We start from the raw sequence: 23,409 nt of genomic DNA, 5'->3' as shown, positions 1-23,409 counted from the left end.
AAACTGGGGCAACACAACTACCTGCACAGTAGCCCTCACTTATACACAGCTCCATGCCAAGGGCCTGCCCCGCCAGGACTCACCACTGATCCCTGGAGAACGAGATGATGAAGCGAATGCCAGCGGGGAGTTGAGCCATTTACGTTGCCACTGACCACACAGCCTCGGTTGCAGAATAAGATGCTTCATAAATGGGTCATTAATCCCGGCTCCAGGTTCCCTCTCTGCTGCCCCTGCCGCTCCCACAGGCTGGAAAGCGTGGAAAGAAGGTGTCCTGCTGGGTCTTGTCCCCTTCCTTCTGGCAGTGGCTCTGCTCTCTACGAGGAGGGGGACAGGCATTCAGGGTCCAGTGTCCTGACATTCACACATTTAGCATTACTGGCAGAAGTAACCACACACATGTACAGTAGCAGTACCCCGTCCTGATCAAAGCTGGACATCTGATACAAGCAGGGGTCCCCACCACGAGTGTTACCAGGAAGAGGTGGAGTGAGGTGGAGTATCTGCCCTCGAGGCGGTTTGTTTTGAGAACCCTGAAATGAATTTCAAACAACGTTCTGATGGTGGATAAAAAGGAACCAAGCAACTCATCTCTATCTGGGAGGCATCTAGAGATCAACCCATTCACAAAACCAAATATGTGTCCAGCAGCCACGCTATGTGCCCAGATACCAGGGCATGCCAGGGCACGGGACTGGCTCAGTTCCACCCCTGTGGGCCAGGTCACCTTTGAACCATAGTGACAGAGAAACGTCGGCCTAGACAAGAGGGCAGATCAAACCAATTATTTAATTGTGACTTTGCCATTTGAATCCAAAGGAGGAATGAATTTGCTTCTGTCTGCCTCTTCAATTTTCATCTTCTGTGGTCACCTCAGAGGTCACAGAAAATGCCCTGATTATGAACTCAGGGCTGAAGGCAGAGCAATACAGGAAGGAATGGGGAAGGAGGCCTGAGAACTGAGAGGGGCCCAGCACAGCAGGCAGGCCCGGTCTCCCATGCCAACATCAAACTCATGCCATTCCTGAGTCATTGTGTCCTCCAAAGCCAATCAGTTCCCCACATTCACTTTTGCCTCCCTCGAGAGTGAGCTTCCAAAAATGCACGTTCTCCAAGGATTTTCCCTTATACCACCTTTTACAAAAAGATTCAAAATCCCCGCTGAGCTTTCGTCCCAGGAGCCGCCCCTCATCTCTTCTGTCTGCTCCAGTCAGAACTACACCTTTCTCCTAGGTAGGTCCTCCAGGGCCTGAACAGGTGGGATTCACCCCACTTCAATACCTCCTGTTCCAAGGCTGACCCTGGGCTGTGTAAGCTGAGGCAAGTCACTTAACTTTTCTGCTCCCTCTCCTTCCAGGCTAAACAATGGGGATGATGGCGTCTATGTTGTTATAAACACGCAATGAGATAACCTATGGGAAGCACTTGATAAGTGGCCTGGTGTGTAGTAAATGCCCAACAAACACTAGCTGAGATTATCCTCACTGTAAATTCAAAAGAGGAAGGCCCAGGACTGCAGGGCAAGGTCCTACTTCCATCTCCTTGTCCAGAACTCAGCACAGACCACGTGCTCAAGAAACTCATGTTGAATGAACAGCCACAAAGACTTCAAAACTACGTCTGCTCAAACCTCTAGATTTAAGCAATCTTTTGCTCCAAATGGGTGGGCTCCAGTCTGGGTCTGGATCTACTCTGGGAAATGACTTTGTGATGACAGCTTCAGAGTAAAGAATTGGGTTCACCAGTGTCTGGAAACAGATGGTCAGAGCAAACACCTTCCCCTCAAGTGCCGCTTCTCCATGTCCAGCGTGTCTGGAAACATTCCACTGCCATTTATGAAATAAATCAAAAACCTCCAACTCTGATAACACCTGTGACAACAACATCAAAGGCCCAGAAAGCACTGACAAGTAAAGAGGGAAAAAAAAAACCTCTTTGATTTCTTTTTAAAACAAGGATGGGCCGGGCGCGGTGGCTCAAGCCTGTAATCCCAGCACTTTGGGAGGCCGAGACGGGCGGATCATGAGGTCAGGAGATCGAGACCATCCTGGCTAACACGGTGAAACCCCATCTCTACTAAAAAATACAAAAAACTAGCCGGGCGAGGTGGCGGGCGTCTGTAGTCCCAGCCACTCGGGAGGCGAAGGCAGGAGAATGGCGTGAACCCGGGAGGCGGAGCTTGCTGTGAGCCGAGATCCAGCCACTGCACTCCAGCCTGGGTGACAGAGCGAGACTCCGTCTCAAAAAAAAGAATTTAAAAAAAAAAAAAAAAAAAACAAGGATGAATTCTTTTCCCTGTAAAATGGGTGAAAAAAGAGTGCTATAAATTCTCATAGTGAGTGCAATTAAGATGTGCAAAGACAGTGATTTTACATTTGGGATGTTAAAGAGCTCAACTAATGAGGCCCTTCCTCCCTAGCCTGTGCAGCACCACGGAAAACCACTTCATTTCCAGTGGGTCAAGACCTCTGGAAGCACGAACCATGACTGACACGCTCTCATTTGAGCCCCGTGACCACCCTGAAGAGGCAGGGCGTTCATTTCACAAGGGAGAAAAATGAGGCTAGGCGGCTCGCCTGGGTCAGCTGGATAAGTGGGGCAGATTCCAGTTTGTCCTGTTTCTCTGAGCCACCTCCTCCCTCCAGCCACTCTTCCTCCTGCCCATCCCCTGCAGAGAAAGGGCAGCAGAATGGGAACAAATCACTTGGTTTAAACCCTGTTTTTGGCACACAGCCCAAGTACATAAAAAGAAGAGATACTTTTTTTAAAAAGCCACTCTCTACAGGTGCCCCTGGAACTTACCATTCCAGGGAGGAAAAGCGGCAGAATGTCCAGTTTCATTGCACTGTCAAAGATAGCAACTTAGGCTGGGCACGGTGGCTCACGCCTGCAATTCCAGCACTTTGGGAGGCAGAGGCAGGCAGATCACTTGAGGCCAGGAGTTCGAGACCAGCGTGGCCAACATGGCAAAACCCCGTATCTACCAAAAATACACAAATGAGCTGGGCATGGTGGTGCACACCTGTAATCCCAGCTACTCGGGTGGCTGAGGCATGAAAATCACTTGAACCCAGGAGGTGGAGGTTGCAGTGAGCTGAGATTGCACCACCACACTCCAGCCTGGGCAACACAGCGAGACCCTGTCTTAAAAAAATAAAAGAGATAGTAACTGAGGAAACAGCCCATTAGAGCATCTTCATTACAACCTGTAAAACCTGTACATGTACCCCTGAAACTGAAAGTTAAAAAAAAAAAGAAAAAACCCTGAAAGACACATGGTTTTATACCCATCTCTTGAAAAAACAAACCCACCCTAGGCAACTGTAAAACAGAATGAGCTGAGGGAAAGATACATTCACAAGCTCCATTCCCAGACCCACCCACTTGTGATCTGTGCTGCCTAGAAGGTTCCAAGTCATCTGAAGAGGCTCAAATAATGGGGATAGGAAGTGAGCAATAGCAGGAGTAAGGTTCAACAGTCTTTTTAGGGCTGAGGTGCCATTACACGTAATCAAAGGGGCCCTATAGATACTTTAAATAATCTACTTCGTGACTTTTTTTTTTTTTTAACTGGGTCTCACTTTACAGGCAAAGATGGGTGAGAAATGCAAAACAAAAGTTTTCATGCATTTTTCTTTTACTTTTTTTAAATTAAGAGATAGAATACAACTTCCTGTCCAGAGTGTGCTCTATGGCTTTTTGCTTTTAAAGGCGCTTTTCATATTAAAGATGAATGAAATGGTCACTATCTCTTTCCCCTTGGCTGAAGTACAAGGAACCTGAATACCATTTGCACCACCTGCCCCCAACCCCCAACAAACAACATCACAGGTGGGCTGCATGAAACAGAATGTGTAAATGCAGTTTCAAAATGACTTGGTGAATCACAGGTCTGGAGCCAGAGGTTTTCAAGCTTGCTCTAAAAGGGGATTAATAAAGAAACACCGGGGGGAAGTCTACAATATGTATTCACTTACACAACTTCAGACAATTTAAGTTCAAAGGCCGGCAGGCAGGCAGGCACCTTCCAGGCAAAAAGCTAAGGGAGACCAGGAAAGCGCAGGTTTTAGCAATTCCTCCTTTGGAGATTCAAAACTGGGGCCGCGGGCTGGGGTGTTGGCGGGGAGTGGGGGTGGTAAGGGGCTTGGCCAGTACCCTTCGTTCAAATGCAAATCCTCAGACCGTACGTACCTCCTCGGTCACCAGGAACACAGCGTGGGCTGGAAGGCTGGTGGCCAGCGGCTAGGGGACTTTGCGGCGCGTCAAGCCCTTTATTATAAACCCAGAAGGTCGCCGTCACTCGCATTGGCCAGGAGGCCCACGGGCTCCGGGAACCAGCTGCTCAGCCGACAGACAACGCAAAGGCCCAGGGTGCCGGCGCTCCGAGCCAGCGTTCTGTGCCGGCTCCTCCCTGGGCGGATGGTCCCCGGAGGAGGTGAATTCCGCGGGCACGCCCACGTCCCCATCGCGGCAGACAATGCGCAGGGTCCCCTCCTGCCGGCTCTCTGGACCCTCAGCTGTCACCGCGGCCCGGGCCGGGGTGGGCAGGGGACCCGGCAGGACAGCTAAGCTCGCCCCTGCCGGGGACTCCGTGGAGCGGCTACTGGCCCCGTGCCCGCTCCCTCTGCCTCCACTTCCCCGGAATCCCAGCGTTGCCCCGGTCCGGGAACGCCCGGCATTGTCGCCTAGGGCTACTCTTCTAGATGTCGTATTTCAAAGACTTCCCTCCGCGAAAACAGCTTGAGACCGTCCCCGGCTCTCCGAAAACATCCAAACCAGCCCCGACTTACCCCCCAAAAAAAGAAAAGGAAGGAGGAAAGGAGCCGAGCTCCGACTGCGCAGGGCCCCGCGCCCGGCTCCCTGCGGCAGCCGCAGGTGCTGAGCGGCTGCGGCGCCCGAGCGCCGATGGCCCCGCAGGTGCGGGCGGTGGGGCTGGGGGTCCCCGCCTCCCGGCCCGGCCCCGGCCCCGCGCCTCACCTGCGCCGCCAAGGCCCGCGCACCGCAGCCGGGCCCGGCCGCCGCGGGCGCTTCCTGCTCGCGACTTCCTGGAGCGGCGCGCGGGAGGCCCCGCCGCCCTTTCACTTTCCCTGGCTCGCGGGGCGCCGGCGGGGCCGCGCGGCTCCTCCCCCTCTCCGGCCGCCGCGACCCCCGGCTCCGGCCCCGGCCCCGGCCCCGGCGTGCCCAGGGTCGCACCAGCCCCGGAGCCACCGGGCGGGGGCGCCCCCACGCCTTGCAGCGCTGCCCGGCCTCTGCAGGCGAACCCGGGTCATGACCCGCGCCTTCCCCGGCTCTGAGGGCGCACGGGCTTTCGCTGGCCCGCTCCCCACCGGCCTCCGGGCAGTCCCAGGCGGCCTCTGCACCGCTGGCGCTCCGTCCTGAAGGCGGGTCTTCCCCACAGCGGCGAGGGTCACATGCCGCCGCGCCCCCACCCCCAAAGAGGGCCTTTCCTTGGCCTCCCGGCTTTTATTCCTATTGTGTCATGTTAAGGGGCACAATCATGAAGACCAGCACTCTATAGCGTGGAAATGTGGCACGCGGATTTGGCTATGTCGAACCAACTTGTAAGCCAGCTTGTGTCCCACCTCGCAGGCACGCGACAGAGGCGGCTCCCTGTTAGGCTGAGGGAGCCCGCCGGGTTCTTACCCTTGCTGGCCAGTGCCCTGGCACACAGGCTCTACGTCACCCCAGAAACAACTCTTCTCCCTAGGCAGCCCCAGGGAGGCGCCTGGCCAGTCCCCTGGAAGCTACTGCCGAACACCCACAGTGGACCCCCGGCATGGCTTCAGAGCAGAGGGGGCTCCCAGCCCACTCCTGGGGAAGAGCAAAGTGAGGCAGAGGGGAAATTTTCCGGGAAAAAGCCTGCCCCTGGATAAAACAATGCTTAAGGATAAAACCAACCCCAGGCCTGGCTGTAAATGTCCCAACAGGCCAGTGCCCCTTGGACCTCCCCCAGGCCCGTTGAGCTTCCCTCTGGAGAAAGGAGAAGGCATTCTTCCCTGTGTTCGGCTTCCCTGCCCTGCTAGGCCTCGCAGTTTCCCCCTGGGGCCCTGCTTTGTTTCTAGAACACTCTGATATCTGTGTCTCTCTTGGCTGAGCTGGGCTGCGTGAAATCCATGACTTTGTTAGGCATTTGAGAAGCCTTCTGCAGGCAGAAAGAAAACCTGCCCACCTCTCTGCCACGCAGGGTTCAGCCACAGGAAGCCTGCGGGCCCCTCATTCCACAAGCCAGATGGCCCAGGGCTCCAGCCTTCTCTTTTTGCCTAGGTTTTCTTCAGACCTTTCTCTCCGCTGGCCCCCTCTGCCAGTTCTTTCTCCTCTCTAGCTCTCCATTCCCGGTGATAGCCCAGTGTGGCTCCCATCCCTCTCTCCAACGGTCTCCGCAGCCCAGGCCCTTGCCACTGGTTCTGCTCGAGGCTACTCCCCTCTCACTGCACTTGTGTGACAGTGTTCTCACTTCCAAGTTCTATCTCCTGCAATCCACTCTTTAAGCTGCCTCAAATTGCCCTCCTAAAGCAAAATCTGATCTTGACATTCCTGATTTTAAAACCTTTGGGACATCCCATCACCTACAGCTTTTACATTTGAAAGGCAATAATACGAGCTCAGGATATATAGGACACCTTGGCCATCACATTGAGACAGCTTCTTCCCGCCCCTCCCCTCCCCCACCCAGCTTTACTGACATATAACTGACAGATAAAAATTACATAATTTATAGTCTATGATGTGATGTTTTGATATATGAACACGTTGTAAAATTATTGCGACAGTCAAGCTAGTATATCCAATCACCTCACATTATTTTTGTTTTGGTGGTGAGAATATTTAAGATCTATTCTTCTTGCAAATTTCAAGTATACAATGTATTATTACTAACTATACATTAGAGCTGTACATTAACTCTCTAGAACTTACTCATCTTTCCTAAGTGAAACTTTGTACTCTTTGGCCAGCAACTCCCCATTTCTCCCACCCTACTACCCCTGGTAACCACCATTATTATATGCTCTACTTCTCTGAGTTCAAGTTTTTCAGATTCCACAAATAAGTGAGGTCATGCATATTCTTCTTTTTTTGTTAGTTTTTTTGTTGGCTGGTTTGTTTTGAGACAGGGTCTTGTTCTGTTGCCCAGGTTGGAGGGCAGTGGCTGAGTGCAGTGGTCAAGGCTCACTGCAGCCTTGATCTCCCAGGCCCAAGTGATCCTCCCACCTCAGCCTCCTGAGTATCTGAGACTACAGGCCCATGCCACCATGCCCAGCTGATTTTTTAAATTTTGTAGAGATGGGGTCTTGATATGTTGCCAAGGCTGGTCTTGAACTCCCAGGCTCAAGAAATCTTCCTGCCTCAGCCTCCCAAAGTGCTGGCAGTAGAGACGTGATCTACCATGCCTGGCCTATATTTGTTTTTCTGTACCTGGCTTATTTCACTTAGCGTAATGTACTCCAGGTTCATCCATGTTGTTGCAAATGACACGAAATCCTTCTTTTTTAAGGCTAAATAGTATTCCATTGTGTACATATAGATATACACCACATTTTCTTTATAAACTTCCCTCTAGTACTGCTTTTGCTGCATCCTATAAGTTTTGGTATGTTGTTTCCATTTTCATTTGTCTCGAGGAATTTTCTGATTTCCTTTTTGATATCTTCTTTGACCCCACTGGTTGTTCAGGTGTGTATTTAATTTCTGCATATTTGTGAGTTTTCCAATTTTCCTCCTGTTACTGATTTCTAGTTTATACTATTGTGGTCAGAAAAGATACTTGATATTTTAATCTTCTTAAATTTGTTAAAACTTGTTTTGTGGCCTAACATATGATCTATCCTAGAGAACGTTCTGTGTACATTTAAATGTGCATTCGGCTGCTGGTGGAAGGAGTGTTCTATATGTCTGCTAGGTCCATTTGCTCTAGAGTGTTGTTCAGGTTCAGTGTTTCCTTATTCGTCTTCTGTCTGGGTCATCTATTCATTGCTGAAAATGGGGTACTGAAGAACCCTGCTATTACTGTATTGCTATTTCTCTCTTGAGTTATGTTAATAAATATTTAGGTACTCTGATGTTGGGTGCATATACATTTATCATTGTTATATCCTCTTGATGAATTTATCTCTTTCTCACTATATAGTGACTCTTATGAAGTTTTTGACTTAAAGTCTGTTTTGTCTGATATAAGTATCTTTTTTGCTCTTCATTTGGTTACCATTTGCATGGAATATCTTTTCCCATGCCTTTACTTTCAGCCTATGTGTAATCCTTAAAGCTAAGATGAGTCTCCTGCAGGCAGCACATAGATTTTTTTTAATATCCATTCAGACACTTCTGTCTTTTGATTGCAGAATTTAATTCATTTACATTAAAGTAATTATTGATAGATAAGGACTTACTACTGCCATTTTAAAAATTGCTTTCTGGCTGTTTGTAGTTTCTTTATTGTTTTCTTACTCCCTTACTATCTTCCTTTCTGATCTGATGATTTTTGTAATGGTATGCTTTCATTCCTTTCTCTTTACATTTTGTAACTCTACTACAGGTTTTTGTTTTGTGGTCACTATGATGCTTACATAAAACATTTTAGGCCAGGCGCTGTGGCTCTTGCCTGTAATCTCAGCACTTTGGGAGGCCGAGGCGGGCAGATCATGTGGTCAGGAGATCGAGACCATCCTGGCCAACATGGTGAAACCCCGTCTCTACTAAAATACAAAAAATTAGCTGGGCTTGGTGGCATGTGCCTGTAGTCCCAGCTACTTGGGAGGCTGAGGCAGGGGAATTGCTTGAACCCAGGAGGCAGAGGTTGCAGTGAGCTGAGGTCACACCACTGCACTCCAGTAATAAAACATTAGCTGCCTACAGAAATCCTACACTTCAATTTCTCCCCACCTCAACATATTTTATGTTACTGATATCACAATTTGCATCTTTTATGTATTGTGTATCCACTTACAAATTATTGTAGCTACAATTATTTTTAATACCTTTGTCTTTTAACTTTTATACTAGAGTTAAAAGTGATTTACACACCACCACTGTAGTATTATTCTGAATTTGACTACATTTTTACTTTTACAGCGAGTTTTCTACTTTTATATGTTTTCATAATGTTAGCATCCTTTCATTTCAACTGGAATAACTCCTTCTAGCAGATCTTGTAAGGTGGCCTAGTAGTGATGAACTCCCAGAGCTTTTGTCTGGGAAAGTCTTTCTCTCTCCATTTCTATAGGAGAGCCTTGCCTGGTATAATATTCTTGGTTGGTTGTTTTCTTTCAACACTCTGAATATATCATCCCACTCCCTCCTGGCCTTCAAGGGCTATGTGGAGAAACCTATTGACAGTCTTATGGGTTTTCTATGTGTGACAAGTTGCTTTTCTCCTGCTGCTTTCAAAATTGCTTCTTTAAGTTTTGAGAATTTGATTATAATGTATCTTGGTGAAATCTCTTTATATTTAGTCTATTTGTGGCTCTTTGGGACTCATGGATCTGGACATTCATTTCCCTTTACAGATTTCGGAAGTTTCTGTCATTATTTATTTAAATAAGCTTTCTCTTCCTTTTCTTTCTTTGCTCCTTCTAGGATTCCCGTAATGCTTATCCTAGTTTGCTTGATGATCTTCCTAAGTTGCATAGGCTGTCTTCACTCTGTTTCACCAAGAGCATAGTATGTATGCCATCAACTTAAGGAGCAGACATTCTCCCAGAGAAGGCCAAGGCAAAGCCAGTGACAGGCCTTGACTGACAAGGAACTGAGGTTTCCCTGAAGGGGGCTTTGAGGATACTAGGCTTCAGAGCTCAAGAAAATGCCTCATGCTTAGAAAGCATTAGAGCATTAAACACTATTAGAGAGAAAGAAAAGGGAAAATCAGAACCTGATTACTTAACCTGGAGAAAAGAAATTCATTTTATCTCCACTGATCAAAAAGCAAGAATTCTAGCTGTATGGTGCACTGACCGGCGAGGAAGGGTGATTTATGTTCAGTTACTAGTGTTGTTGATAAGAAATACAATGAAAAGCCTCTCATTATTAAGCATGCTCTGTATTCCAGGCATCGTGCCCGGCCTACAGATATAAAACTGACAAGAGTCCACACACGGAAGAACTATAACGCAATCCAGCAAACATAATTAGGTGTGAAGGCGTAGGCGTTCCCAGTCCTATAGGACCCCAGCGAGGAGACTGGCCACACTCCCCACCCGATGTCACACTTCCAGGAGCCCAGCGAGGAGACTGGCCATGCTCCCTACCCCATGCCACACTTTCAGTTGCAGTACTTTTGACTCACTTCCTATTAACGTATGAAAGCTCTGTTTCCTCCAAAGCATTCTCCTCCTTGATCATAAAGAACAGGCAGTGGCCATGAAAAACAATGACTGAGTCACCCTGGCTGGGATAGACCTGTCAGTCCTACAGTGTCAGGGGAAGTGGCAAGGGATGTAAGATAACTAGATGTCGTCTCTAAAAGAAGAGGTCCGTAGAAAACCTTTAAAATTGGACATAAAAATCATACTTTACTTATATTATTTAGAAATATAGGGAACTACCAAAAGAAATGGGTAAAAGAGTAGAAAACGGTTGGGGAATGAGACAGAGGAGTTGAAGGGATAAAGCCAGGTTCAGCTGTTTGTTGTTATATACCTTGAGTATCATTTCATTTTAAAACTATAGGCATGATATTTAAAGAAATACCAACATAAAGACAGAAGGCTGTGCTTCATTTAGGTAATGGCATTTTCCTGGTAGAATTTTAGACACTGTGATTCTTGAATTAGAGACATATTTGGAGGAGAGGAGCTTTGCAAGTATCCTGAAATAATAAGGGGACAAACACCCATTTATAAGGGTGGTTCTCTTTAAACTACCTGTATAAAATAGGCAAATTTTCTTGCTTCTAAGACCCCTTGGCAGTGTTTCCCAGCAGAGTAACTTTCTTGCTTTTCTTCTATATGTGTGGCAAGGGAAATAGTAACTGAGAGAGTACTCATGGGTCTTTGGGGAGTAAACTGGATCCTAACTGAAGCAGGACTTGATAAAGTCTTGAATCGAATTCAGGGACTTAGAGTTCTTTCAGTGAAGCCTTCCTCTGTAGCTGAGCTCCACTCTGGGGCTAACTTGTTGCCTGAGCCCATCTTTTGTAAATTCCTCTTGATTTTATGCCTATAGGTAGAATGAGGTCAGGTATGTGGGAACAGGAAACTGACCCATCAACTCAGGAGTCATTCTCGCAATTGAGCTAGTGCAGATACATGAGATAAGCAAGTTGGAAAATTTTTATGGAGTCTTCAAAAAGGCATACTCTTAGGCTGGGCATGGTGGCTCACGCCTGTAATCCCAGCACTTTGGGAGGCCGAGGCGGGGGGGATCATCTGAGGTCAGGAATGGCCAGCCTGGCCAACAGGGTGAAACCCTGTCTCTACTAAAAATACAAAAATACAAAAAAATTTGTATACTAAAAATACAAAAATTAGCCAGGCGTGGTGGTGGGCACCTGTAATCATAGCTACTGGGGAGGCTGAGGCAGAATAATTGCTTGAACCCAGGAGGTGGAGTTTGCAGAGAGCTGAGATGGCACCATTGTACTCCAGCCTGGGTGACAAGTGAGACTCCGCTTCAAAAAAAAAAAAAAAAAAAAAAAGGCATGATCTCCAGTCCAGCTCTAGTTTGGTAAACTATGTGGCTGAAATTAAGGGGCTGTTCTTTAAAGTTCCCTCTGGGACAGCATTTGATGATTTATGGACATGGTACTGATTTATGGATATGATGAAATTTCATTACTCATATCCTCTGTATCAAACTGATATTGTTTGGGTATTTGTCCCCTCCAAATCTCATGTCGAAACTTGACCCCCACTGTTGGAAGTGGGACCTAGTGGGAGGTGTCTGGGTCATGGGGGAAGATCCCTCAGGAATGGTTTGGTGCTATCCTCTCAGTAGTAAGTGAGTTCTCACTGTATCGGTCCCTGTGAGAACTGATTAGAAGGAGCTTGGCACCTCCCTCCATGCTCTCTCTCTTCCTTCCCCTCTCACTGTGTGAGGCCTGCTCCGCTTCACCTTTCACCAAGAATGGAAGCTTCCTGAGGCCTTTGCAAGAAATAGGTGCTGGTGCCATGCTTCTTGTTCAGCGTGCAGAAACATGAACTAAATAAACCTCTCTTCTTTATAAATTGCCCAGCCTGGAGGATTCCTTTATAGCAACCCAAATGGACTAAGACACACACTTCAGTAGTCTTTCACGGATTGCCTATCTATTCCCACCAGACATGGAGTCTGGGAAAGGATGGCTTTGGATGGTAAGACTTTCCGCTCCATCAGCTTAATCTACCCTCCTCACCAGTGGCTGACAGTTTAGTCAGCCAGTCCCCCTCACAGCCTACACTGAAGACCTCAGCACTCACTGTGGCCATCAGAAGGCACATGCCCTGGGTTCCTCCAGGCAGCTGCTCCTTTCCAGTTAATTTATAGTTGTAACTCTTATGATTAAGACCATTAGTATTTAACTCTTATAACTGAAGTCCTTTCTAAAAAAGACTTATGTAACTCAATAATAAAAGCAACTTATTGAGCTGGGTGTGGTGGCTCACGCCAGTAATCCTAGCACTTTCGGAGGCCAAGGCAGGTGGATTGCCTGAGCTCAGGAGTTCAAGACCAGTCTGGCCAACACAATGAAACCCTGTCTCTACTGAAATACAAAAAATTAGCTGGGTGTGGCGGCATGTGCCTGTAATCCTAGCTACTTGGGAGGCTGAGACAGGAGAATTGTTTGAACCCAGGAGGCAGAGGTGGCAGTGAGCTGAGATCGTGCCATTGCACTCCAGCCTGGGTGACAGAGTGACGGTCTGTCTCAAAAAAAAAAAAAAAAAAAGCCACTTATTGAATATGATATTCTCTCCTGACTATTACTCGAGATGATCTTTTTGAGCATCAGTTAAGATTCCACAATGAATACTGAGCTAGCAAAAAAAAAAAAAAAGGCATGGGACTTGGAATCTGGAGTGATGGGTTAACATTCTGACCCTAAACTTACTCTTTTGGGACCCTATGAAAGTCAATTTACTCTCCTGAACTCCAGTTTTCCTAGTGTGACTCTGTGGAGTTGATGTATGGATGAACAGGGAAAGTAAGGTGTTAAAATGTAGGCACCATGAAAGCAGAGATTTTTTAACTGGTTTTATTCATCAGTGAATCCTTATCATGTATAGAATCATGCCTGGCACACAGGAGACATTCAATAAATATTTATGCTAATATTCCTAAGGATGCTTTAGGAACTGTAAATTAGTGTACAAATGCTTATGGCTGCTCTAATTATTGGAAAGCACAGCTAATCAGTGTGAATATGTAATCAATCTAGGACTCATATCAGGAGCTGAAGGAAGGAGAGAGCCACAAAGTCCCTTGCATCAGCTTGTTTTGATTTGCTATTTTTCTCTAAAAATGAAGTTTGATTCCCTCCCACCATCTTTAATATACATCCTGTTAAGCTTTGATTTTTTGACACAAAGTTAATAGAGGTTTAAAAATAAAATATGCCTCCAAAGTTACTATATATCACTTTGCAGCTATCTTTCTGATGGCAAATGAAGGAACATCTGTAAGAGTACACAGAAATGCCACTTTCAATTCAGGGGTATCAACATTGAACCAGGCCTGGGATGCCAGAGCTCATGTTCACCTTCCAAGTAGACAAGGGAATCCTCTTACTGCCTGCGCAGCCTCCACTTCACCAACATTAGCCTTATTAAATGTGTCACATGGGGAACATTCAATCAATTTGTGTTCCAGTTTCTTCTCCTCTAATGTAGGGTCACTGAATGTTTTCATCTGTAAGACACTGTCCCTATTACAAGGATGAATAGGAAAGGTCCTCATTCTTAGGAAGTGAACAATCTAGTTGGTACAAAACTACAGAGAGCCTCACATCACATAACTTAAAAATCCCCTTAAATCCTTAACCTGTCACAAATTTTCTGGTTTTAACTTTCAGAAAACAAAATTTTAAAAGCTCTTTTAGAAAAAAAATCATGTTTTGGATACTGTAATTTTCACAAGTCAATATTTTGCACACACCCGTAGCCTTGGCTGTGTCTCTGCGGTAGAGCTGAAGCTTAGTGGGCTCCCTACCTGTTGGGGGCTGAAGTCACAGGGATCTAGGTTGACTCTGGGGGATCGTGCCTCTCCAGCCTTCCAGCTGCCCGACAGTGATGGAGTGTGGAGGGTTACTTCAGGGGCTACCCACCTGGCAGACACAGTCACCTGGAGGACACTGCAGACAAGGGTTGGGGATAAGCCTGCCTATGGGGTTGTGTAAGTGACAGCTGAGCTGAGACCTGGAGAAGGCATCGAGTTACCCAAAAGAAGAGTGGAAGGTGTTCCAAGCAGAGAACAGCGTGGGCAAAGGCCCAGCAATCCTAGAGAAAGTTAGGTTCGGGGAACTGAAAGTCATTATGGCCAGAGCAGAGAGTGCAGTGTGTGAACATAAGGCAAGAGAAGAGGCTGGGGAGGGACTTGGTGGCCACGTTATTCGGAGCCTCATAATCGAATGAGGGAGTCTGGACTTTACTACTGACAGATTTTAAACTGAAGAACAACATGATTAGATGTATGGTTTTAAAAGATTATTCCGGTCAGTGTGGCAAATAGATAAGAGAGTGAGACTAAGGCAGGGAGACCACCTGGGCTGTTGGTGTCTTCTTGGCAGAAGATGATGGTGTCCTGACTAAGGAAGAAGCAGTGGGAATGGAAAAAAGTAGATGGATTTGGAACAATTTGCAAGGAAGAATCTCCAGGATTTGGAGATTGGTTGGGGAAGAGGGAAGGAAAGAACTGGTCCCAGACATTGATGATGTTCAGATTCTGGCTTAGGAAACCAGTAGCAAGTGGGCCCTTCATTAAGATAAGGAAATAAAGAAAAGAGAAGGTTTGGGCAACTGGTGTGTGTAGGAAAGAAGTTCAGTTTTGCCCTTGTTGAGTTTGAGATAGATGATAAAAAGGTCAGCCCAAGAAGTGGCTTTTTTGTGGGATCTGGAATATACGGGAGGAAGCATAAGCAATAATAACTTGAAAGTGTTCTCAAAACCCTTTTAGAGTCAATTAATTCATTTATTCTGGTAGTGAACTTGGGAGCGAGATGCCTGTCTCGCAGGGTAATGCTGGGCACAGGCAGAGACTGATGAGTTCTTGATCTCTAGGTCCTTTTTCTTCCTTTACTGTATAAATTTTACTTCTTCTACTACATTACAATACATATCATATATGTGCATGCCTTAAAATAGTAACAAAAGAAAATATCATGACACACATAGAGAAGTTTCTAGAACTAAACACATACCTCGATGTCCAGCTTGCTGCCAGTTAGCTTGAAAAGGTGTTCAGGATTAAGGTGAAGAAAACAACCGAATAAAGCCAAGCTGCCTCTTCACTCCAGAGAGTTTCCTAAGCTATCACCCCTATTCTTTCTTCCGACACATCCTTGGAACTGAGACCAGGGCCAAGATGACCCAAAATGGCCAGGCCATCTCTCCATTTCTAGCCATTAAAGCCTGGTGCACTTCTGGGACCCTCTTTAAATGTATTAATACAAAGAACTGCTACAAAGAAAGCCACAATATTCGGAACATACCAAGACAACTAAATAATCAAAGAAATACATTAGTGAATCACATTCTAAATGAAACAATCTTATCTTGTTTAATAAATACATATTTTCACATTTCCATTCTTGTTCAATGGGGAAAGTCTTTTAGGGCCCCTGAACTGAGACTTTGTTCTGAGGTCATAGATAACAGCACTGAGCTGCTCTAGTACCACCCGGATGTGGTTGCCAGAGGCTCCGTCTCGTTCCTCCCAGTGCAGGGCCTCAGTGATCAGATAGCACAAAGCCAGCTCTGGGAAACCTAAAATTGCCAGTCCAGTTTAAAATCTTTCTGGCTTTCCTCTTTGTAGAGGGAGAGGGAAATGGTTCATTTAGCTCTTCTGATAACTATATTTGCTCCACAACTATTTAGAGGCTTGTCCTAGTAACTAGATAATTAAAAATGGGCTTGAGGAGAGGAGAAAGGCAGTTCAAACAAGCAGGTATGCCAGCGCCACAAGAGGAGGACAGCAACAGTACCCAGAGCTGAGGAAATTCTGGTAGTCACCCAAGAAACACGAGTGAATGAGATACTGAGAAAAGACACCCGAAACATTGTTTTCTTAAAAACAAAATGGAGACTGGGTGTGGTGGTTCACACCTGTAATTCCAGCACTTTGGGAGGCTGAGGCAAGTGGATCTCTTGAGCTCAGGGGTTTGAGCCTGTGCAACATGGCAAAACTCTGTCTCTATAAAAAAAAATACAAAAAATCAGCCAGGTGTGGTGGCAGGCTCCTGTATTCCCAGGTACTCGGTAGGCTGAGGCAGGAGGATCACCTGAGCCTGGGAGGTTGAGGCTGCAGTGAGCTGTGATCATGCCACTGAACTCCAGCCTGGATGACAGAGCCAGACCTTGTCTCAAAAAAAAAAAAAAAAAAAAAAAAAAAGGAGCATAATTTCCTTAAGTAATACCCCCTACCTTGTTCAACTTTATATTAAACCTTTTCATTCATTCTCTTATCCAACATTTGTGACATAATAATTTTGGTATATCCTTAAGGTGAAATACTATTGTCTTCAAAACACTTTGGAAAAATTTTTTTGACATGTTCACCATATAATGACATGTGATAATGTAAATGACAAATAGAATGATTTCAATTAAATAGACATACATATGCATTTTAAAAGCGTGAAAGGATTCACACCAAAATGGCAGTAGTTATTATCTTTGGGAAGTGAGATTATTGGTTATCTTTATTTTCTTCATTATACTTTACTGTATGTTCCCAATTTTCTAAAAGTATTCAGTAATATTTAATAAGTTGAGTATCTGGTATGTGTCAAGTTCTGTGCCAGACTGTGGGGTGGAGGCCTTGGGAGGTGCTTAGGGAGGCTGACCTGGAAACATGTTACAATTGTGTAGGGAATGCATCAGAAGCACAACCAGAGAGATGGTAAGAAGGGGCTGGCAGCAGTTAGAAACAGCATCCCTAGGAAGGTTACGTCTGGTAAGGTATTAAAGTTGACAAATTGTTCACCGGGTAGAGAAACGTGGGCATCACATTTCAGAAACAGAAAATAACATATACAGATGTATGTAGGTAGCCTGCAAAAAACTAATCTAAATAATTAACAAGGGTTATCATAGGTGAAGAATCAGCATTTGGGGAAAAATGCTTATCTTCTCAAACAATCCAGGAAATATTAATACAAACTAAAGTCACTATGAGACACTGCCTTGTCCATCAGAGTAGCAAAGAAGAAAAATGACTTACAGTAGGCGAGGGAGCAGTGAGTCACACACTCTGTTCTGCTGAGAGTGGGGATAGGTCTGGCCATTCTCGGAGGCAATGCAGCAACATGTATTTAGGCTCAGCAATTTCTCAATTCTATAAAGCTGCAATCCAAAGAGCTGAATTTGAGATGTAGACAAAGATCTATGCATTCAGATGTTCATATTGATTTCATTCACTCATTCATCTATTTACTTTGGGCAGGGGGTTCACAGGTGTTCACTGTATTATTTTGCTGGCATATGCGAATATGTGTTCTTTTATATGCATCAAATATTAAATAATTAAAAGATTTTAAAACCTGAGCTAAATATACATGTTACATTTCTATAGCACTTCCAAATCATTTCATCCTCATTATCTTATTTGATCATGACCTCTCTAAAAGTTGGGCAGGGGGAGCCTTATTCTGGGAAAATCATGAGCATGTGGTTCAGCATGCCACCTCTTTCCCTGTCCCTTTTCTAGAAAATCTGATCCACCCTTAGATCTTGAAAACTACAGCCTCATGTAGCACAAGATCTCCCACCACAACTGCTGGTTAGAGTGAGGCTATCTGCAATATCAAAACTAGAACCAACCTGGCATATCCACCAGTAGGAAAGTGTGACCTCCACTTTGGAATGAAGGATTAACATGTAGCCAGAAGGCATAATAGTTTTGGTTTTTGTTTTGTTTTGTTTTTTTGAAATAGAGTTTCGCTCTTGTTGCCCAGGCTGGAGTGCAATGGTGCGATCTCGGCTCACTGCAACCTCTGCCTCCCAGGTTCAAGCGATTCTCCTGCCTCAACCTCCAGAGTAGCTGGGATTACAGGCACCTGCTACCACACCCAGCTAATTTTTTATATTTTTAGTAGAGACAGGGTTTCACCACGTTGGGCAAGCTGGTCTTGAACTCCTGAGTTCAGGCAATCCACCCACCTTGGCCTCCCAAAGTGCAGGGATTACAGGCATGAGCCACCACACCCAGCCTGGTAATTTTTTTTAAACAGTGTAGATTTATGTAGAATTTGCCCCCAAATGGGTCTGTAATTTCTTTCTCATTTCTTTGTAATCCCCTAGTACTCTACCTAGAAGACACTCAGATGTAGTTAAGCAACTGATATCCTGAGAGAGCCCTCGGAAAATGGAGTGTGTTAAGAAGAATTAAAAAAACAAGAAAAAGAAAAAAAAAATCACATCACTTTTTTCTCTTTTCCTAGTGCTGCATAAAGCACAGCTCTGTTGCAAGATAATATCTAACACTCAATTTGATAAATCTGTGTTGGCTGAGCACTTACTATGTGCCAAGCACTGAGCTATGTCCTTGAGTTGCTACCCAAGGTGAAATTTGAGTCTATCCAACTTTCTGATGTCTCTTGTCTCCACACAGGTGTCCACTAAACTATTTCTCCTACTTGTAATGATACATCACGGAATAATCTCACTTCCTGGGTGAAAAATAATTTACATTTCTCTCTTGACAACTGTGTTTCAATAGCCTTCCACTGACCTACATACCTCAGGTATGGGCGTGTGTGTATCTGGCATTTTCCTCCTTGCTGGGTGCCAACTTTATGAGACATAAGCCACAAACAGTTCAAATACCTACTTACACTTAAGAATCTACCTGTCTATATATATCCAGAAGCTTCAGTCTCTCCCCACCCTTATGTATATTAGTGCTAATGAATGTGAGCATTAAAACTAATCTGTTTATCACAGACTAACTTCTGATTGTCACAAACAACTATCTGACTGAATCATCTTTGGCAGTTTGATTCTTTTCAAGAAAAAACCTCTACTGAAAATGATTAAGACAAACTTGAGCTAAAATTCTCCCCCAAACATACTGATAGCCAAAAGGTGCTTAACCTATTATAAGATTAACAACAGTACAATTAATAGTAACAGCTCCCATTTACTGAGTGCTTTACTGTATGCTAGGCATTTGCTACTCTCATTATGAATATCTCATTTTGACCTCACAACAGCCCATTTTACAGATGAGTAGACTGACTTCAGAAAGAAGTATATGGAGCTAGGGCTCCAATCCCGGGTCTGTCTCTATCCTCTAAATGCTAATATGTGATACTACCAACACTGTTTTAAAAAGTTTTCAATTGTACATGTAGATAGAACTTTTTCTATCTATATACCCTAATATATTTGTTTATAAATATGCATATATATGAAATTGGTAAATTTACCAGAGTACAATTATTCTAATAAACAACCTCATGGTTCTATAGTTAAGATGGGCCTGAACTCATTTTGTTGAAAGTCCCTGCTTTTTATCTGAACATTGCCTACAGAACTTCAAAAAAAATCTGTTTGCATTTTACCGAAGCCCCTCAGTTCTTAAGGCCTTTTCTCCACACTGCCCAGGAGAGCTCAGAAGAGACACTCTTAGGGACTCAGTCGCCATGGCAACTGCCAAGCTGCAGGGCCTCCAGCTGGGAGGTGGGCCTGGAAGGTTGTGGAAAATACAGAAGGCAGCCCCAGGGTGGTTTCAACAGTTTCCCCGGCCTTGGCCATCCCACCAGGAAGCAGAAGGCACCCTGACCAGGCCCTCTGCAGAGATCAACCATGGCCGGCCTGGGACTGTTTTTCTTCTTTTTGAAGGGGTTAATGGGTAAAAGGAAATGGATCGCTCCATTTCTACGTAAGAAGGACAAGAAGATCATTTCTTACTGAAGAAACGAAGTGCAGAGGAACCGCGGCCACTGCTGCCCTCCACTCTCCTGAGGGTGTTCCCCTCGGCCCTCGCTCCTCCCTGCAGAGCGGCACTTGCACGAACTTCCCGCTTGGGGGTTACGGGAAGTGCCTCTGTGGATGATGGGAAAGCCCCGCAGGGGATAATGGGAAGGCCTCGCGGGGGATGATGGGAGACCCCTGCCAGAGGAAGATGGGCAGCCCCTTTTGATTTTTAAGCGGTGGAAGAGGATTTCCTCTCATTTTCCAGTAAGGAAAAACCTTCTGAGGATGTCCTCATCTTTCTGCCTCTCATCTTCCCACCACTCCCACGCCCCAGGAAAGGAGGAAGATGGGCTGAGCAAGCATTTTGAGGGCCTTCAGAATTGGAAAGCGCTTCTTCTGGCATTACCAGGCATTTCCAGGTCACTGTGGGGTCAGGGGTCAGGGATCCTGGGGCTCTGAGTGAGGCATCCGCTTGGCTTGATGAAGTCCTCCTGGGGCTTCCTGGGTGTGCAGAGAGGTGCCCAGCGCTCCGACTGCCTCTTGGCAGCTGTGGCTCTCAGCTGAATCTGGGCTGGGGTGCAGCTTCTTTCTGGAAGGAGGAATTTAGAATCCAGTCCAGGTGCTGCTGCAGGAGGTGCTGGGAGGCCCATCCTGTTGTTCACCCCTTCTTGCCTTTGTCAATTATTTGGATAATTGCTAAACCCACAGTGTAGTGAAATTACTATAGATTGAAAGATTTGGGAGGGAAGACCCTGGCTAATTTGTACGGGATAGAGATCAAATTGTAAACCTTAGGATTTAATAGCTGTAGCTAGATGTCTAGTTGCTAAGGATGTGATCCAGAACAGGGTTTGCTTAACCATGTGGTTTGCTTAAGCCACTCCCTGGTGTTTGCAATCCAAGGCATTTGAACCAGTAGTCCTCTGCTTGGTAGATGCTTTACAGTCACTGCCAGAAAACTGTAGTTATTTCTTTATCACAGATCTGGGAGGCAGTATAGTGATGAGCAACAGTTGCTTTTGGGTCTGATGGCTCGATTTGAATCCCACTGGCTGTATGATCTTGGGGAACGATCTTAACTGCTGTGGGCCAAAGTTAAGGCTGTTGAGGCAGAAATTGATAAAGGCTTATTGAAAGTCAAATTTGAAGATTGAATGGGGAAGGCACAGCAACAAAGTTGGGTGTGTTCCAAAGTCTGTTACAAGTTGCAATGGTTTTTTTTTTTTTTTTTTTTTTTTGAGAAGGAGTCTCGCTCTGCCGCCCAGGCTGGAGTGCAGTGGCCGGATCTCAGCTCACTGCAAGCTCCGCCTCCCGGTTTCACGCCATTCTCCTGCCTCAGCCTCCCGAGTAGCTGGGACTACAGGCGCCCACCACCGCGCCCGGCTAATTTTTTGTAGTTTTAGTAGAGACGGGGTTTCACCGTGATAGCCAGGATGGTCTCGATCTCCTGACCTTGTGATCCGCCCGTCTCGGCCTCCCAAAGTGCTGGGATTACAGGCTTGAGCCACCGCGCCCGGCCTGCAATGGTTTTATAAGAAAGTTGAGGAATGGGAAGGGGACTCCTAATATTGGAGTTGTCTTTTTTCATTGGAGGGATGATATAGAGGTTACAATCAATGGCTACGGATGACAACATACAGGCTAAAATGTTTTCTGCGTATGCACAAGACAATCAGTGAAACGTCATGATTTAGAAACAAATCAGTATCCTTTTCAGTGTCAGTTGTTTACATATTAATTAATACATCAACAGTCTGAGGAACTCATGATAAGATTTGAGAGATTCACAGTAATATTCTTTACTCAAGTACAAAATGTAAAACATGAATCATAAGACCTTCTCCAAGTAGTTAAAATATAGTTTATTCTTTTAAGTATAGGGGTGCATGACTTAACTCATGCCTGGCATGGCCTTAGGTCCTGTTTATAAGTTGGTATCTTACTGCCACAGAGTCCATTCTGTCAGTCTTATGATTTGTATTTTAACATTAATGCTGGTTAGTTGTTGTGTCTAAACGGCAAAAGGGTATTAGTGAGGCATGTCTGACCTCCCTTCCCATCATGGCTGATAACTCAGTTTTTAAGGTTTCTGGGGTCCCCTTGGCCAAGAGGGGGTCCATTCAGTTGGCTGTAGTGGGGCTTAGGAGGTTATTTTTAGTTTATACCCCCCTATAACTCCCTTTCCTTAGATGTACAATGGAGAAATGATAGTGAGGATTTAATAAGATAACTCATAAAATTCTTAAAACAGCGCCCACATGCAGTGTCAGGACTTAGTAAACATTGATTACTGTCATTGTTAGGACAAATTTGAAAGTTGAATTTCTGACATTTTAAATGTAAAAAATGACTATTTATTTGCATATACTTGATTATGTTACCATTCTACATTTTTAACATTTAAAATACTTTTGGCATTTTATTATAAAAATAAGACATGCTCAATTGTAGTAACTGGGAAATTGCCAATATGTAGAGAAGAAAATAATAATCATCTGTTATCCCCAACTCCCCACTTTTCCCCATAAGAAAAGCTGTTAAATTTTGGTGTTTACAACATTTTTATCTTTGCAACTAAAAAAACGACATAATTTTGGATTCTTGTGTGTTGCTTGTAACTTGTGTATTTATTCAGTAAGTAATATATTTGGGCCTGATGATGGGTTATGGTTGTAAACTTTCATATTAGCATTGGGAAGATTCTCCAGGGGATGTGTGCTCTGAAAGATCAGCAGCTTATTCACCACGTGGATTTGGCTTCTGGGATTCTGCCATCAAGACTAAATCCTGTGGTTATTCAGTCACTCCTCCCCAGCTCCTGCAGCAACAACAAATAACACAGCTTTTTGTCTGGGATGATGGCAGAGGAAATGGGAGATCGTGAGGGGCCTTGGGCAGGCGGAGTGCGTCAGGTGAAGCAGAGTGCCAAGCCTGCACGTGTACGTGCGTGTGCGCCTTTGATTTTTGTGGGTGCGTGTGAGTGGAGGGGAGCCAGGAGCGAGCGGAGAGGAGCGGAGATCCTTACGGGACCCCTGAGAGTCAGAGGCCCGAGGGGGCTGGGACTGCCGTCGGAGTCGGGGAATGATGTCAAACCGGGACGGACATCAGTGTAGGCCGCACCTGCTGAGAGGCCAGAGCTGCCTCCTTGAGAATGAAGTTGTTTACGGACCAAAGAAGAGATCTTGGCGGACACATCTCTGCGATCCGCGAACCCTGAAGGGTCCAAAGAGCCTAGAAAGGTAAGTGGGGATGGGCAGTACCCCCGGGGACCTGCGAGGCCCGGGGACGGAAGGGAGCGGGCAGTGCCCGCACTGGGCAGGGGTGAAACCCTCTCGAGAGTTGGCCTGGACGCGCTTCCCGCGTCCCTCCTCTT

General features: G+C 45.6%; 1 protein-coding gene and 1 long non-coding RNA gene across 2 annotated transcripts in view; both read right to left on the bottom strand.

Annotated features, from left to right (window-relative positions):
• SLC37A1 (solute carrier family 37 member 1) overlaps nt 1-5,380 on the bottom strand; it is a 67,576-nt gene extending 62,196 nt beyond the window's left edge. The window contains exons 1-2 of the mRNA XM_037984851.2: nt 4,978-5,380; nt 84-317 (exon numbers count right to left, since the gene is read on the bottom strand). Coding sequence (XP_037840779.2) covers nt 84-139 — 56 coding nt within the window. The 5' untranslated portion in view covers nt 140-317; nt 4,978-5,380. The remainder of the gene's footprint in view (nt 1-83; nt 318-4,977) is intronic.
• A 17,262-nt stretch (nt 5,381-22,642) lies between these two features.
• Nucleotides 22,643-23,253, bottom strand: LOC119619309 (uncharacterized). The gene is made up of 2 exons (XR_005235709.2): nt 23,157-23,253; nt 22,643-22,854 (listed from the first exon to the last, which is right to left on the bottom strand). It is a non-coding gene; the product is annotated as an uncharacterized lncRNA (long non-coding RNA).
• Nucleotides 23,254-23,409: the final 156 nt, after the last annotated feature.

The sequence above is a fragment of the Chlorocebus sabaeus genome, chromosome 2 (genome assembly GCF_047675955.1).
Source record: "Chlorocebus sabaeus isolate Y175 chromosome 2, mChlSab1.0.hap1, whole genome shotgun sequence".
NCBI classification, from domain to species: Eukaryota; Metazoa; Chordata; class Mammalia; order Primates; family Cercopithecidae; genus Chlorocebus; species Chlorocebus sabaeus.
Note: the sequence above shows the minus strand (reverse complement) of the source record. Positions and strands in the feature narration are given on the sequence as shown.